The 17,304-nt window shown below is 40.5% G+C and overlaps 2 protein-coding genes across 4 annotated transcripts; both read left to right on the top strand.

Moving 5' to 3' along the window:
• The first annotated feature begins 22 nt into the window (after positions 1 to 22).
• Positions 23 to 695, top strand: LOC108112466. The gene is made up of 3 exons (XM_017222319.1): positions 23 to 54; positions 113 to 222; positions 295 to 695. Exons 1-3 carry the CDS (start codon positions 31 to 33, stop codon positions 515 to 517), a joined length of 357 nt encoding a protein of 118 aa, XP_017077808.1. The 5' UTR covers positions 23 to 30; the 3' UTR covers positions 518 to 695.
• A 695-nt stretch (positions 696 to 1,390) lies between these two features.
• Positions 1,391 to 17,147, top strand: LOC108112778 (protein FAM13A). 3 transcript variants are annotated; one of them, XM_017223053.2, is made up of 4 exons: positions 1,391 to 1,592; positions 3,088 to 5,140; positions 13,318 to 15,006; positions 16,198 to 17,147. In XM_017223053.2, the coding sequence occupies exons 3-4, from the start codon at positions 13,324 to 13,326 to the stop codon at positions 16,906 to 16,908; spliced, it is 2,394 nt and encodes a 797-aa protein (XP_017078542.1). In that variant the 5' UTR covers positions 1,391 to 1,592; positions 3,088 to 5,140; positions 13,318 to 13,323; the 3' UTR covers positions 16,909 to 17,147. The 3 variants fall into 3 exon arrangements, with proteins under 3 accessions (XP_017078542.1, XP_017078543.1, XP_017078541.1); XM_017223054.2 differs by having other exon boundaries at positions 1,391 to 1,554; XM_017223052.2 differs by lacking the exons at positions 1,391 to 1,592; positions 3,088 to 5,140 and adding an exon at positions 12,186 to 12,668.
• Positions 17,148 to 17,304: the final 157 nt, after the last annotated feature.

A 17,304-nucleotide genomic window follows, 5' to 3' on the forward strand; every position in this document is an offset into this window, starting at 1 on the left:
TCGCTAACCAACCAGCAAAAAATCATCATCATGAGTGACAAAATTGTTTGCTCGGTAAGTTGTTATTAAATTCTTAGTTAAAAGGTTAAATTTTTTTTAACATTTGCTTTAGTTTCTTTTAATTCTATTTCTGAACTTTGTCATTTCGGTACCTACGACTTCTGACACATCAAGTTACAACAGGGAACTTCAAGTGCCCTCAGCTAAGAAATACTACTTGAAGTAAAGTTTTGATAATGTTAATTTGTAATATAATAGGTTATTAATGTGAGATAATGACTCCGAATCTTTTAGAATAATTACAGATGGAGCGACAAGGGAGGAGACCGTTGAAGAGCTTTTTCCGGGTCAACTCCAAGTAAAGGGTACATTTCAGCAGTATTTTCCTGGAAGTAAATATCTGGTTGTCATCTATGAAGCCGGCACCAGGGGCTATGTTGCTAAATTCGACTTCATCGTTGGACAGCCTCCAATACAACGCCTAAGTCCCAATGCCTTAAAAACTGCATCCGGATGAGTGTTTTAAAATGAGGTTAAAATATTAAATAAGGATAAACCTGAATATTTAGCAACCAAATATATAGATATACCAAGTAATACGCAAAGTCTTACGTATCAATTTATCAAAAAAATTATACCAGATGAGAAGTTTTGGTGCTTTGCCAATATAATTTCTTTATACGAATTTCGCGGTCGCATTGGAATATATTTTTTATATATTTTTATAAAATTTAAATTATACTTTTGTGAATATTTTAACCTCTAGAAGAGTAATCTTTGCCTCATTCTGAACTTAAATCTTATAAACCAATTTTCTTGATATTTTTATCTCACTGTATGATGCAATAAAAGAGCAGCACTAAAGGATGTAGCCGTGTGGGTGGGCAGAGGCGTTGCTCTAAGTGTGCGTTCAAGGACGTGCATACATTACATTACGGCGAGGATTCCGCGGCGAATCCGAGGCATTAAGCCATGAAATGTGACCGAAGCTAACACCAAAGCCAAAGGAAAAAGCCCTACCAACTGAAAATCCGATGGAGGTGTTAACGCTGCGTATGTGCGATATTTAATTAACGCGCGGGGGCGTGACCAAAGGGGCGTAGGTGTTCTTTGCCTTAAATTGAAGCCACGTCCTTGCCTACTTTTCAGAGAGGTGTGAGAGAGAGAGAAAGAGAAACAAAGAGAGATAGTTGGAGAGAGCGGCCTCGAAGCCTGTCGCTTTCATTCAGTAGAAAACAACGTCTCCCCCTCTCCTCCTGCCTCACTCCACCATTTCTCTCGGGAGATTCACCTCTCTTTCTCTCTCTCTCCTCCCCCTTTTTTTTTAGTCTACGCTGCTTTAAGCACGTGCGCCTGTTATTTTTCCGCTCATTCGATGTTGGTTCCTCGTCCGGTGTGGTTCACAATTTTCTTTCTCTCGTAGTGTTCGCACTTTTCAATTCGTGTGCGTATGGCTTTGTGAGTCGCTTTGTGTGTGAGTGAGTGTGGAAAAGTCCACAACAACAACAAAAGGCAAAAGAGAGAGAGAGAGCTGAAAAATCTTCCGAAAATTAGGTAAATGGCGGTCACAAGTGTTGCAACTGGTTAAAGGGGTAAGGCGCTTTAAATATGCACTGTGGGAAATAGTATTGCATCTGTAGGTTAAGATGAGAGATTATATTTAAATTTTACGTGTTAGAAGCTATAGTAATCAGATTCTTTATTGTTTGATTAATACATCATAATTTTATTAGTAAATTGAGATCACGGTACGAATGAGTAATTTTAGTGAAAAGTTTCAGTTCCCTCGCATTGCCAAAAATATATAAGGTTTATTTGACTTGCTAAATTTATAGCTTTATAAAAATCTTTTTTTTCATTGACATATAAATTGATTCTTATTTTTGCCAGTGTTAAACTGCACAACATCCATCTAGAGATTATTGCACCTGGGTCGATTGCATCAAGGACTTTTCAAAGATTACAAAAAAGGAAAACTTTTGGCATCTATTTTCCATGGCTTCCTTACTTTTCTTTCGCTATTATTTCCGCTCACACACACACACACACACAGAGTGTTTTCATTTCAATGTTTACAATTGTTCGGTTTCTGTTTTGATTTTATATATTTTCATTTTCCGAAATAAAGCAGAACATTAAAATCTTTTATTTTTTTTTTGTTGGCGAATTTTGTCTGCGACGTCAAAGACATTTTAATGTGGGCATATATAGTCGTATATATAAATCGTTTTTTAAAGAAATTCAGAAAATTTCGCATGTTTATTTGTTATATTTTTAGACTGCGACACGCAAAATATCCATCTGGGGTTAAGTGCCAGACATCATCAATCAATTAGTCATTTAATGGGGATATTAACAGGCTTGGCATTATATAGATGATGGCATCGATATAGGATAATTCGCGGATTAGGGCTAGGTTAAGCGTGTTGGTCTGTCAAGGTTGAAAGTTTCAATTAATCTATTGCGTATTTTCTAGAAAATAGTGAAAAGTAATGCTAACTTTTTATAATATTAAATAGAATATCCAAGTAAACAGTTTTAAAAAGGTTATACTATAAAGAATAACATAATTTGAAATCTGTAATTTCATGTCCCATTTCATCACCTTCCTTTACTTTGCTTTATTGAAAAATTTACTGCATTTGCACTGATATTCGAGTAAACAGAATCTGTTTTCCTCCGATTGTTTGCCTTCCATTTGCATAATCAAATTTTGTTTATGACTCGCAGCCATATCAATTTAAATGCAAATCTGCCAACTGGCCAATTGCAGAAACTATTTTATTTCGCCCAACCACCCAACCACCCATCCACCCATCCACCCCCTTCCACTCTTTGGGAATTTCTCGAAAGTTCTCGAGGGTTCATTAAGGGAATAAGAACTTGGCACCCGTAAATTATTGAGCACTTCACCCCCTTTTTCCCGTTATACCCGACCTACCAACTGTAAATTGCATCCAATTGGGTTTAATTGCTCAATCTGGAATCGCACTTGTTGGTGCTGTTTTTGCATTTTTAGATTGCACAATCGGGATTTGAAAAATCAAAGGTTTTCACGCCAGTCCTAATTGACTTTTCTATTTTCAGCTATAGCTATGGATAAACAGAATGCAAAAATGTATGCAATTGCCGTCATAAGTTCGCTCATTCAAATTCGTAATTCATTTTTTTAAAATGAACCAAAAGAGCATTTAGCCAAAAGAGAGTGCGAGCGAGAGAAAGAGCGAGAGCGAGCGAGTGAGTGAGTGAGATGCGCCGTTTCATTTGCAACGTCATCGTCTGAAGAGTACCGCCGAATGAAAGAGAGCGCGCGAGCGCATTACGCCTTTGTTTACACGCCCATTTCACAACTCCCCCGAAAGGAAACATCATCCAAGGACCTACTAAATATGCACATCAGACCGCTATTTGGACAATTAATGCAAAGGAATCCGTTATAAAAATAAAACAAGCGATAAAAGAGTCTGCGCAAAGAGAGCGACAGCTTAACAAGAGTGAGAGCAAAGATAAAAGAGAGTGCACACTTCGTTTGGCTCCAAAAATCAAAATCGTGTAGCTCCCATTTGGAAAAATTGCGTCTCGCGGCACAACGTGCGTCCAAAGCAGCGGAAAGTTTTTTCTATTCGCGGCCCGGTAATTGTATTTGTATATGCAATTGTGCGTTGAAAAACTCCAGTTTCTTTGAATGTTTGTCATTGGACAGAAACCATAACATAAGCTAAAACCATAAACTCATTTTATCTAGTGCGACGAGTGTGAAATATCGATTTTTTTGTAGCTTTTCGGCTAACGCGCGTCGATGACCTCGCACACAACATCACAAACAACAACTATAAATACCACTACAATTGTGGGCTAAAAGCTGCAAGTACACGCAGAGAAAAAAGCACTCCAAAGCTGTGTCCAAGTTTTTAAAGTAAGCCAAACGCTTTACATAATTGCCCCAGTGCCAAAAGAGGCAGTCACAACAAAAACAAAAACAACGAAGAAGAAAACAACGGCGTTGCAAGGGGGAAAACTCTCGATTGAAAGAAGAAGCACTAGAGGCAGAACAAGAAGACGAAGAAGAGCCCCCGAAAAGAGCGGCAGTCGAAAACCGCAAAGACACATGCTCAGATACCGTCTCGTGTCTACTCACTTCCTCAAGCAGCCGTAGTGTGCGAGCGAGCGAGACAGCCATACCCGGAGAGAGAGGTAGCGAGAGAACAAGAGTGTGGGTGTATCTGCGAATGCAATTGCAATTGCAAGTGAGATAGCCAGAGAGAGAGAGAGAGAGGAGAGGAACAAAGAGCGATCGCAGGACGATAACTGGGCTATAAAAGCGCGACAGGTGCGCTCTGCCTGCTCATTCACCGTTAGACGTTCTCGGGCAATCAATTTGTTAACGCCGAAAGGTCCTCTCTCCTTCTAGGAAGAGGCAGAAATACGGATTAGCCAAGGAAGGAAGCTCGCCGAAAGAGAGAGAGAGAGAGAGAGGAAGTTCACATCCGATCCGGCACTAAAATCCAGTCACAACGTATTCGCTAGGAGTGCTACGCCTTTTGGGTCTGAGCTATAGTCTACATAGCGAAAATGTGCAGAGATCGCGATATGAGTTTGTCGTAGATCAGCGCAACCGTCGTTACAAGGTCAAGAAAAAAATCAAGCTCAAGAGCGTGTAAAAAGGTGTGCGGGCAAGAGCCCGAGGGCCCCAAAGATTGAGTTTGCGTTTGCGAAATCCTGGACCACAAACAACCACAATAACCAGATCTAGCTACCATACCAAAGTTAACAATATTAGCAAAAAGGCAACAACAAAAGTAAAAAAAAAAAAGAAATAGTTAATTTATAAATAAGGATCCGTCATCAAATCTTCCATTTCGAGTGCGCGTGTGAATCAAACGGCAATGTGACTATTCTGCGCAATCGGGCTCTATCCAAAACGGTTCTAGCCGGTTCCAAAACGTAAATTAAGCTTCGGGCCAAGTGATTTCGTATACCTATCGATCTTCGACTCTTCAGCTCGATTCGGTCTGTTTTTCAACCTTTTCCAACCACCAGTCGAACGGAAAACGTCGTGCAACTGGCGAACGTACGGGGAAAAACCAGCAAGATTGAAGACTTTGGGAGAAATCTTTGGAAGTCCGTTAAGGCTTGCATTGTAAGTATTGCGATTAAATTAGAATATGATTTTATTATCAGTGAAGTAGTGTTATTTAAGGGGTTTTCATTCATTTCATCATTTATGGAGAAAGTGTAATTCATAGTTTGTTTTTGAGCATAGTTCTATGAAATCACAATACGAACTATCTTTCTAGGCCTTAGTCATTTGGAAATAATTTTATTATCAACAGACAGACACAAGTAGTTCCATGTAAACACCCCCAAAGATCGCCAAATGGTTCTTTCCGTATTATGAAAGAAATAATACCCTATTTAGGGGTTATACAATATTTTTGTATATAAACACGAGCTAAATTGTTCCCTAAAGTATCGAATATTGTAAATAATCGCATTCTACTTCGCGCTGAGACGTCTTAATTTACCTTTTTTTCACACCTGCCCGCCACAATTGGCCATAATAGCTGGACATGTATTTACATAAACGATTGCCAACTAATTGCTGGGCATATAATACGATGTTTACTTTGGCCACCGATGGGGCTTATAAAGAAATTAACACATTTGGCCAGGGCAATGGAAAAAGTTAGAAAACGTAATCGGATCCATTGCATATTTTCAGACGCCTGACACAAAGTTGAACAAACGCCTGGCAATTTCCAGGGAAAAGCCCATTTGATAAACATATTGATATCCATTTCACAACGCTCATATCAAAATCTATATAGTTTATTGTAGGTCTTACTTTTTGTCTATGACAAACGAATATCTTATCTAGTTAGTGGTGCTACTGATTTTTCCATTACATTCCCTTTCAATCGATCCATTTTGTGTTCTGTTTTCCGTTTCTGCGTACGCTTTGTTTATTGTTTCTTACTTACAGATATAGAGTTTGAGTCATGTCCGCACAGTGAGCACTACAGCCCAACGGAAAGTTTTCCCTTGCCAAAAAAAAGATAAAAATTTCCTCTACTCATTTGCCTTAGTTATTATGAAGGGGTTTTAGCCGCTTTGTAAATAATATAACTCTGACGCTTTTCCTTTTGGCCCCTTGATTTCCCTGCCTCCCTGAATTGACGGATAATTCGTATTGTCATGTCAGTTTTCGTGACGTGCAACGAAAATTGGTTTTTTGAGTATGTTGACCCAAAAAATTACCAACTTTATTGACAGTCTACGTTTGAATTCATTTTGTATACCCATCCCATATCTCCAGACTATAATTGAAGGCAAGCCAATTAAGTTGTAGTCTAGTCTAGGATGAACCATATTCTGGAAGCCACTGTGCCCAGCCGACAAAATTCAATTAACGCGCAAACTAAACAGATTAGCAAACAGTTTTTTTTTTCTTTTTATTTTTGTATTTTGCCAAATTGCGCGGTTTTTATCTATATTTAGACTGCCTCCGAAAAGTTCAATGTGTAAGCTATCAATCGTGCGGTTTATTTTTGGCATTGTTTAAATTTCTATTTGGCATTCGCCCTGGTCCACTGAACGGCTTTTATTATCATCACCAGGGATCACTGTTTGCCCAGACAGAAAGCCACAATGAACATGGCAGTAGGCGTAGAGGGGTTAATTAGAGAACTTATATATACAGAGAACAAAGAATGATATGAGAAAGAACTCTATAAGATATAGAAACTTTTTCTTGAACTATTTTTATCTTTGGAAAAACAATGTATTTGTTATTAACTTAGTTAAACGTCCTTACTTTACAGATCTAGTAAACAAAACGCGTAATCCAAAGACAACACGTTTGTTGTTTTTAAAAATGAAATTTTTCAGCATGTAATCAAGAAATTATGAACATTTTTTGCGAATAACTTTGGCAAACAAGTTCAGTTTATAAATAGACAGCTAAAAACAAATGCTCTGTTTATTTGTTTTCCAATGAAGTTTAGACATGTTATTAGTTATTTGTAAGTTAAATAAAAAAAAACCCATTACGTGTTAAAAAGACATTTCTAAAGATATATTAACACATTTATGAGCTTTACAGATCAGTTTAACGTTTTCATTGTTATAGTATTTTAGTTTTCAATGTTTATTCTGTGTTTACTTTGGGCCACATGATCTCCATTCTTGAGTTCATTCATTAGGCACAAAAAGCCCGAGTCACTGCCAGGCGTTTATATAAGAGACGGCTGGCGTCCATTAGATGCATTGTGGGTCTCGTGACCAACTGTGCCGGGTGGTCATGTGGTCGGAGTGTCTGGGGTGATGGTGTCACAAACTATAATTCACAGAATTTCAAATTCAGTTGACTAAAGAATCAGAATCAGAGATGCCTCCTTATGGTTCCATCAAGAATTAAATGTTTCAAATTAAAAATGAAACCCGAGGGAATAAATTAAGTTAGAGGAGAGGGAAAAACCTGTTCAAGTTGAACGTGGCTCGTAAATTATGGCAACAAGCTTTGCATCCCCCTTTCTTAATTTGCGGGCGTATTTTATTTTATTTATATAAACGAGCTGGCAAAGTTCACGAAACTGGAAAAAGAAATTTCTGATTGCGGGTTTTTTGCTGATTTTTTATGAACTGGAGATGCCTTCTTTCTCAGCAATTGAAATTGATTGATTCTAACGAAAGCGGGCAAGAAATAAAGACACAAATAAAGAGAGCAGAAAGCGGAATTTGTAAATTAATTGATGGACCGAAGCGAGAGAATAACAACAACAACAACAACACAAAAATGATCAAGTGACTGCCAATAAAGTGATTACGTCACGAGCGGAAAATGAAGGATACTACGTACGTACTTTGACCCAATGAAAATGTGACAGATATTTCCTAGTTTTCATGCCATTTGTGCGACTTTCTTAGGATTTTTCCTTACCTCATTAGCAGACTTTTTTCTGCTACTCACCTTTTGTCGCTCTCTTCTGGCTTGTTGTTGTTTTAGCCATACTTCATTAAAATTTTGTGAGCTTCGCATTTGCATTTCGGCTATGGGCCTGGTAATATTCCATTGGCCTTCCCTCATAACTTGTTGGGGAGTCTCAGGTTGCTCCTCCATTTCGCCTCTACTCCCATAACCATTCTCATATTTCCTTGAAAGTTGCGCAATCTTAGGAAACGCAGGCCTGCTAAAATCCAAAAAGCACGTGACTGACATTAACCGATTTTGGGTGTATATATTTAGGTGGAAGGGTTGGGGTATACAATGCATAGTCACTTGTTTAGTCGATAGCTCTGATTGATGTGACTTCTAGCGGAAAGTTACGATGGCCAGATATCCAGAAATAGAACTTGGCAAAAAATAGAAACAAGTTCGTTTAGTTTCGGTTTTATAGAAGTAAACCACATATTATGATCATGTCTGGCCACTCGAGATGGCTGCTTGAAATACTCTTCAGTGGCAGTACATAAATTCAAATCGCTATCAGTTTCGGTGAATCGGTTTTTCGCTTATCTAATCACTGTGATTAATTGTCGTTCAATTATAAGTTCACAAATGTATATATCCATTGTAGACAAGCAGGTACGTGCTGTCAGCTGAGTGCAATGGATATCTATTTCAAGACTCGCCAGCTCGGAATTCCATTCCTCACTTTCAATGGGACTTTTCCGGCCTTGTCTTCAATTGATGGACTACGAAAGTAAAGCGATTAAATTGGGTGAACAGCGTATTACTCATGGGAGCTCATTGAAGGTATTTTAAATGGAAATCAGCAACAGCTGTGAATATGGAAATACCAATTACTAACTGGGCTTGATCTACCCTAATTTGGAGTTAAGGCTGCTTTTTGATGACAATCTTTTCTAGATAACAAGATTTCTGACATAACAACACCCACAATTTCAATTAGTTAGCTACTAAAAGAGTTGTAAATAAATTAAGTTAATCTTCATAAACTTTACGAGTAAATATTGATTTAATGTAAGGTACTCCAACATACTTCCCCTTCCTGCACATTCAATTGTTTAATACCATTAAATTGATGGGCAACCTATAAAAATAGGCGTAACATGGTAAACAATTACAAGCGCTTTGTTTACGATTCGGTTGCCGAATTGCCGAGCCACTCAAACGGATGAAATGTCAACATGCCGCATGCCGCGTCTATCGTGAGAGCCTTGCTGTCCGTATCAAAAAAAACAATTACGCTAACACTGTTTAGCCCTATACGATACCGCAAAAACCTCTCAATGGCTGAATGGCTGAGAGTAGGTATTATCTTTGGGAGCCGACCTGCAATCACCGGTTTACTACCGGTTTCAGCCGGCGCTAGGCAGTCTCAGGCTGTTGATTTTTCGATAATACTAGTCCAGTTACCAGGTAAATCCGACAATATCTGTCGGTGAAAATGGCTTTTCAATATTTGCACTCCGTTTTAAAGTACCCGAATAATCGTCCACTCTCGTCAGCCAGAAATATTCACACGGGCTTGTTAAAATGCCCCGAAACTCCAAAATCTCACATCTCACGGTTCGTCGCTGTCGTAAATCGCGCATACGCCGCGTGGGCCAATTTTAGCATCGCAGTGTGAGGCTGCTGTGGTTATTGGTTGCCACTGTCGCTGCCTCTGCCGTTCAGAGCAACAAAGCCCCATAAATCCCCATGCTATTGTACCCATGACTTTGTTTTCGTGCCGTTTTTGGGCGGTAAACATATTGATTCCACCGCGTGGCGTAAAAAGTCTTTAAAAAAGTGTTTTAAGCGGCCTTCGGGCCATTGGCATAGGCTGGAGGATTAGGATATTTAAGAGCTTCCTGGCGGAACTCTTTGAAAGTACTTTAAAAACGTTTTAAATGTGTTTTTGATACAAAGGAATAAACATTTTTCTCGCATTAATAATAAAAGTAAAAGTTTACCCTTTAAGAGTTGAGAGGGAAGGCTTAGAAAATGTATGCAAAATTCTTAGAAAACCTGATTAAGTCCTTCAATAATGGTTTATGGTTTTACATTTTTGTTTAATATTAGATCAATAAGGTTAATTAGCCTTTGATTTGTCCTTAGCTATGATCTCTTTTAGTCAAATGGCGCTACTTATTAACCTTCAAACCCTCTTCTCTTTTTAAAATTTATGACTTTGCTTGCTTGGTTCCGAAAGCACTTAAACTCTAATCGTCTGCCGTCCATAAATAGTCCATGACGATGGAATCTTATCGAGAATGTCTGATCAGAAGGTGGAAAGCTGGCACCGCCACCAGCTCTTTATCTAAAAACTACAAAACTGAAAGCGAAAATCAAATAAATGCCAATTCATTTGTGGGCTCGTGTCAGCTGTTGGGTATTGGATGAGTGGGTGAATGCGGTTCGGTGGTTCAGCTTGAATTGTTATCCGTCTCGACGACCTTTTGTGGAAGCTTTTTGAGTCATGCACTTGTGTGGCTGCCTCTCTCTCTCTCTGTAAACAATTATTGAACAGTTTTATTGCGTAAACAATTCTGGAGAAGAAAAACCGTAATGCCAGAGATAATATTACCAATTCCGATGAGTAAATCGCACAAAGAGAAAAGTGATTTTGAATTCCTATTATGCAATCAATGTATTCCAATGGTTTTTTGTTTTGATTTCCCTGCGATAGTTATCTCAATCCTTAAGTCAACAAACCCGACACGAGCTCAATTGATGTCCAATTCATTATCCATTATATGGTGCCAGCCGTCGGGCTTTCACCTGCGCCTATCTATTTGCCTCGTAGATCCCCGAAATAAATTCCATTTTCCGTTTGCTGGAGCTTAAAGTAGTCTAATTAATTTGATAAAGACCTAAGACCCTTCTTCAATGAACATGCGAATTGGAAAGGCCTTTGCACGCGCCTTTCTTTTATTTTGATGTTTGTAGTTTTTTTGGCTTTTTATTTATAAACAAATGTAAATCGTAAATATTATTTTGATTTTTATGAGGTAAACGGAAATAAACATAAGTGAATGGGACAGCTGCCAAGAGAGGGTTGTTAAATCACGCATACGCACTGTGTTCTTTCTTTGATCGTTTGTCATGTTTAACTTTGAGATTATTGTATATAATTTATTAGCTTGGAACTTTGCTTATTGGAATTACAGAGAAGAGAGATGGAGTACCTATCTATATATAAGCAAGAAATATTAACTAAAATGTTAGTACAAAGATTAGTCTTATAGACTAATGACTAGGAATCATAGAAACTCATTCAACTTGACTTGTGGAATAACCTTATTGCATTCATAACGCATTTAGATATAGTAAAATAAGATTTAATATTGCAACATATGCCTCCCGCCTTTAGTTCCTTTGTAAATGTGTTAATTTCTATAAGCTCTTGTTTCATTTTCGTTGTTGATGTACTCGATCACGTTCGCCATTGACGTCACTGTAGGGCGCGTGGGTCTTAATTAGTTCGTCTCGTTTGCGATCGGGCAGTTGACCGAAGATGCTCCGATATTTGGTTAACCTAGAGGCAAGTGACTCAGACAGCTCCAGCTGCCTCTCTCTCTCGGCGGCTGCTGCCTCTGCTGCTTCCATTTGTATTTTTACACACGTCGTGACATTGCACTTGAAATTTGCTTTTCAACGGCTACGCTTTTTCGTATTTTCTCGCATTTGTGCCCCTGCATATTTCTGTATGTTTATTTCCCGCCAGCGGGAAGTGCCGTTACCTGTGCTGCCTGTCTTTGGCCTTCGTTACCCCCAAAATGACTTTCAATCAATCGGAAATCTTATTTTTTTTGGGTTAAAAGTTCTATCGCGTGGCGATCAGGGGGCGTAAACAAGTGCATAAATTAATTCACCCCCTTAATATGGCCATAAAGCTGCTAGAGCTGCTGCTAATTTTTGCGGGCCAGATTTATTTTTAAACCTCTCGCGCAGTTTTAAGACCCCCGATTATATAGACACAAGACTCTCTTCCCTCGCTGATAAGAAGAAATGAAGGTAGGCAAGAAGAAAAGCCCCTAAACGGCAGAAAAAAACGTCTCCTTTTTGGACTTGTTAGCATTCCCGAGTTTTGTTTACCGAAGCTTTCGCACCTTTTGGCGGCCTTTTATCTCTCTCGCTCGATCGATCGGGAACTATATAACTGCGCAGGCGCCGCTCTCTCGCTATATCTCCAACGCTCTCGCGGGATTTTCGCATATAATTCGCGAGGTCGGAGCGGAATGGGTTTAATAGTGATTCGGTGCGCCCAAAGAAAGCAACGCCAACGTTCTCCGCTCCTCGTTAAACATTTTTGCTCGGCTACGTCCGAGCCAAAAGCAAAAGATTCCAAAAAGAAAACTCTAAGGAAGCGGAAAATCGCGAACTCAAAAACAAATCAAAAAAACATGTGAAATATTGAAAAACTGCAGACCTAAGCAACGGTTAAGCCACTTGAGAAAACTGCAGAGCAAAAATAAAAAAAAAAAAACGTTGAAAGGAAATTTCAATTAGTGTTTATTGAAATTTATTAAGCAAGATTTAAGGCGCTGACATTTTTATTATAACCTTTATTGCTCAACTAAGGTCCATTCAAATCAAACACTTGTGATCAAAGCCCCAAAGTGAACTGAATTAAATTCATTGTGATAGTAAATCTAGTTAGACTGATTAAAGTAGAGATTAGCCAACCAAAATGACGCCCCGGCTTATTACATATTTTCTGGTAAATATTAAATAGTAATAAGGGGGTGGTTTTTTATATTATTTAATAAGTTTATGAAATTGGTTATGTGGGTATCAATTTTGCAGTCAGAATTTCATCATTTAGTTATGTAAAATAATTCAAATCAAAGTTTCAATGTTCTTTCAGTTTTAAGGAAAGAATTTTAAATATTGCTGACTTTTAAATTTATTTAATTATTTGTTATATAATTTATTAGAATTTCATCATTTCAATCAATTAAAACAAAATCTTAAAAAACTAAGTTTCAACAACAGAAAAGACTTTAAAATCTGAAAATCTAAAATTTTTCCCTAAAACCTGACTTTGGCCAGAAGTCGGCCATAAATTATTTATCAGATCGTGTGCCGCTTATATAAGCTTGACATCTCGATGAACTATGCTCGTTTGCTACTAACTTTGATGATGGTTCATGACAAGGCAGAAAATGAATGTATTGAACGGAATATTACTCATTCGACACGTTGTACCGGCGGATACCTATTAACCCATTTAATTGAGCCAGGGAAACGACATTTCCCGAGGCTGTTTAATTATTTATAATTTAGCTTTAAGTCTGTCACGGCACTTTGATGCATTTTTCTCATTTTCTCACTGTGCCTCTCCCCTTCTCTCTTTGTCTCTTCTCCAGTGCGGCATGCGCCATCCCACAACTGGGCTGAACGAAGACGACCTAAGTCGTCTCACTGGTTCGTCATCGTCGACGGCTTCTTGCGGCAGCGCAGCCTCCTCATCATCGTCCTCATCCTCTTCGTCCTCGAATCCCGCTGATCGGCATGAGGTCGTTCGCAGTCCGGAGAAGCCAACGCCGGCGGGCACGGACAAAAGCCATCTGAATAGCGGCTTCACCTCCACATACCTGCCGGAGATCATACATCCGGCATTGGAATGGCAGAAGTCATCACGCAAGCGCAAGGAGCGCTTGGACAGCAGCTCGGCCTTTGGCCAGGATCGCAAGTTGCAGCGCAGCAACAGCGAGGAGTTGCTCACGGAACCGGCTGCCATCGTTTCCCCGACAGCACAGGCAGCTGCCAGTCTCCTGGAGGCCCAGTGTGAGGTTATCCGTCGGGTTTCTTCAGAGGATTTCAAGCGTACTGCTAGTTACGCCACCTATCGCCAGGAGTTCGAAAGGGAGCAGGAAGAAGCCTCCGAATTGGGAGAGAACAATGCCTCGCTGGCCAATTTGCCAACGGGAGAAGCTGCTAGGGAGCGTCCTCGCCTAGAGACAAGTCCCGCTCGCCAGCCACCAAAAGAAGCTAGCGATGACTCCGAGTGCGAGCATGAAAGACGTCGCAGCAGCGAGCGTTTCTGCAAATCCCGCCAGCCGCCGGTACGCAAATCTGGAGTGGCCAAAAAGGGCAGCGGAGGCAGTGGCTCCAAGTATCTGCCATCCCGACGGGATGAGCAAAGCGCCTACAAGTACGATCTGTCGGCCTTGAAGTACGAGCGCAGAGGTTTCATCAGCAGCAGGAAACAGCAGACTCAGCCGCAGCCCATGCAATCTGCTGCCGATCACAACGACAACAACTTGATAGACTTCCATCAGCAGCAGAAGGAGCTGCAGACAAAGAGAAGTGCTAGTATTTCTCCAACACCCACCACAAGCTCCTCGGCGGGCAGCGATGACAGCACGCCCACTTCCAATGCCCCAGCGCCCATTAAAGCCAAACCCCAGAGGCAGCAGCAAAGTCTGGATCTTACCTCCGCACAGGAGTCTCTCCCATGGGAGCGAGGAGATGAACCTGCTCCTATTTTGAGCAGGAGATATGCCCACTCTCGACCACATATTGGTGGCAATCTCGATGCAGCTGCTCAACTGGCCAAGGCCATGCCCTATCCCCAGCAGCTGCCCAAGCAGGCGGCCACCGTGCAGCTACACTCCGATATCACCGACATGGACTGCTGCCTGGAGCCCATGGATGCAGTGAGGGCCTTCAGTTCGCTGGAGAATATGCGAACGCGCGATGTTATGCAACAGGTGCTTCCCGCTATGATGGTGGCCTTTCAATCGCCCGAGGAACGGCTAAAGGCCATAAATCGTCGAGTGACTGTGCTGAAGAAGAAACTGGTTCAGCTGGAGGAATCCTTGGAACAGAGATTGGGCTACCGACCATCGCAAGCAGAGCGACTGAATGACAAGTACATGAAGAACGCCCTGGCGGAGTTGAGCAAACTGCGCAAGGAACGGCACGAGCTCAAGACTGATCCCATCGCAGCTCTGGGTCTGAAAGTGGGCAGCAGTGGTGGCGCCGGCATCGGTGGCCAGGAGGTGGCCAAAAAGCTGGAACGCATGAAGGCCACCCTCGCTGAAATCGAGCAGGTAATACAAATCTCCTTATGGGTTTTTTCGTCAGTCTGCAAAATCACGAGACACGATACATTTTATGACAATTAGCAAGTGGAGCAGACGTCAGAGCCATTTTCAGATCTATATATATATATATATATGTTTATATATTGGTATACAATAGGCAGATAGCATATAGTATAGGAAAGATTGCCTCGACAGCCGCTGCCGGTGACATGTTTAGCAATTTGGCAATAACTTTGATCTTGCCCCATTGCGAAAAGCCACTTGGTAAACATATTTTAAAAACAACATTTTGTTTTTGTCTAGAAAATGAGAATAAATATTTTGCGGTTGAGCGATGTTTTTATGCCCTGTCAGAAAGGCTTTTAAAGGAAGAGCAATCTATTCTAGGCCTATAATATGTGAAACCTAAAAGGGTTTTGCGTTGTAGCTCTTCGTTTTCATATATAATCTATATAGCAAACTGCATAATTAAGTTTTTCACTTGTTAATGCATCTTGATTATATCATTTCTATGGTTTCACACAGACCGAATAAAATCAATTGCCACATTCCAAATTAGGAGGTTTCTTTCAACATCATAATGGCTATCTATTTATAAGCCTATACCATATGTATTTATGACACCAAGACAAGCCTCCACATTCGCCATATTGACAAATTAATGATATATTTGTCATAGAGCGCGGCAGACGAACACTTGGCCCAAAAGAATCCGCTCGAAATTGAATTAATGCCAAGAAAACAAAGTGTGCGCGAAATGATTTTCCCTAGCTGAATTGTTGTGGAAATGGGAAATGGCCAAAAGAGCAGCCATCCAAGTGCCTAGCCCCATATACGAGTATATATTATTTCGATACTGTAATGACAGATTCTGCATTTGTATTATTTGTTTACAATTCGGATATATTCTATTTTTATTTGGCGCTCTGGCAGCTTCTTTCGGAATGTCTGCTGTTGTCGCCTAGTCATGGCCAATCTGCCATAAACAAATCAAAAACCGAGTAATGCCTAATGTCATTGATTAATTCGCTTGTTTACCAATGTGGGTGGTCTTTATAAGCTGGCTTTGGGCTTCTGTTTCACTGATAACTTGGTTTCTATCATAATGTATCGAATCAGCAGTCGACATATAAAACCAAATTAGATTTATATAAAGTTTAATGATAATTTACTAATGGCAAACATCTTACCTTACAGAATCTGAACGAGAAGCGCGTTAATGGCCATCGCTCTGAGCAGTTGGAGGATCTAAATGCCGACCAATTGGTGCAGGAGAAGAGCGCTGTGCAGCATGGATTGCTGTACTTCGAGAGCCTCTATGGACATCCCATCACCAAGGAGGAACGTGATGCTGCTCGACCGCTCTACGATCGCTATCGGCAGCTAAAACGTCTCGTTGCCCGCACCGTGATGTTTGGAGCGGGCACTGGAATACCCGAGCTGCCCACCATCCTGGAGCACGAGGCTATGGTGTTCGAAGCCACTTCCACGCCGTTGCAGTATTCATCGAACAACAGCACCGAGACCACCAACTCGCCCAGCGACTCGAATGCCCCGAATACTCTCACCCAGAATGCTTCTTCAGATGAGTCGACGACCACGACCACGTTGACGGGTCCGGCAGCCGGTGTGGCTGCTGCGAATCAGGAGAATCAAGCAGCCAGCGAGAACATCTCCGCACTTAGTGTGGACCAGCTGTGGGAGCAGCTAGATCGAGCTCGCGATGAGAAATCCCTGCTGAAGGCCACCATCCGGGAGTACGAGTCCTTGTTTGAGGAGCAGAACGGACGCAAGATGCTCAAGCAAGATCGTCGGTCGCTGGAAACGGAAACCTATGCCCAGTACAAGGAGAAGAAGGCCAAGGTGCGTCTGCTCCAGGCCCTGATCAAGAAGCACATCGGGCATTAAGCTATATATACATATATCCAACTTCCATTCGATATCTGTTCACCCACGCATGCGAAACTATTTATTTCATACCCAAAAACCAACAAATACAGACCTAGATCTATACAAATTATATGTAGTTTTTAGACTTACATTTACCATATATTCTATAATGATACATTTTATGAATATTGTTGATTCCTTATTGTTTTTTGAAAACATCTATTGAGTAATTGTAATAAAAAGAAAATTAAAAATTATTATGAGAAGGAGTAAAGAGAAGAGAAAGAAAACGCTAGACATTCGATTCAGACTCATCCCCGAATATTAATTCAGACTTCCCGCACGGAATTGAAATCTAAATGTAATCCAAAAATCTGCAATATATTTTCGCACTATCCCGTTTGTGTTCGATAT

Source organism: Drosophila eugracilis, unplaced genomic scaffold, assembly GCF_018153835.1.
Source record: "Drosophila eugracilis isolate 14026-0451.02 unplaced genomic scaffold, ASM1815383v1 contig_90, whole genome shotgun sequence".
NCBI classification, from domain to species: Eukaryota; Metazoa; Arthropoda; class Insecta; order Diptera; family Drosophilidae; genus Drosophila; species Drosophila eugracilis.

Bases quoted from the DNA above. Each gene is read 5' to 3' on its own strand.
- LOC108112466 (XM_017222319.1), top strand. From the start codon at position 31: ATGAGTGACAAAATTGTTTGCTCG. The intron at 55-112 runs GTAAGTTGTTAT...CATTTGCTTTAG, and splicing joins GTGACAAAATTGTTTGCTCG to TTTCTTTTAATTCTATTTCT. The intron at 223-294 runs GTAAAGTTTTGA...CGAATCTTTTAG, and splicing joins GCTAAGAAATACTACTTGAA to AATAATTACAGATGGAGCGA.
- LOC108112778 (XM_017223052.2), top strand. From the start codon at position 12,639: ATGACGCCCCGGCTTATTACATATTTTCTG. The intron at 12,669-13,317 runs GTAAATATTAAA...TCTCTTCTCCAG, and splicing joins GGCTTATTACATATTTTCTG to TGCGGCATGCGCCATCCCAC. The intron at 15,007-16,197 runs GTAATACAAATC...CTTACCTTACAG, and splicing joins CCCTCGCTGAAATCGAGCAG to AATCTGAACGAGAAGCGCGT.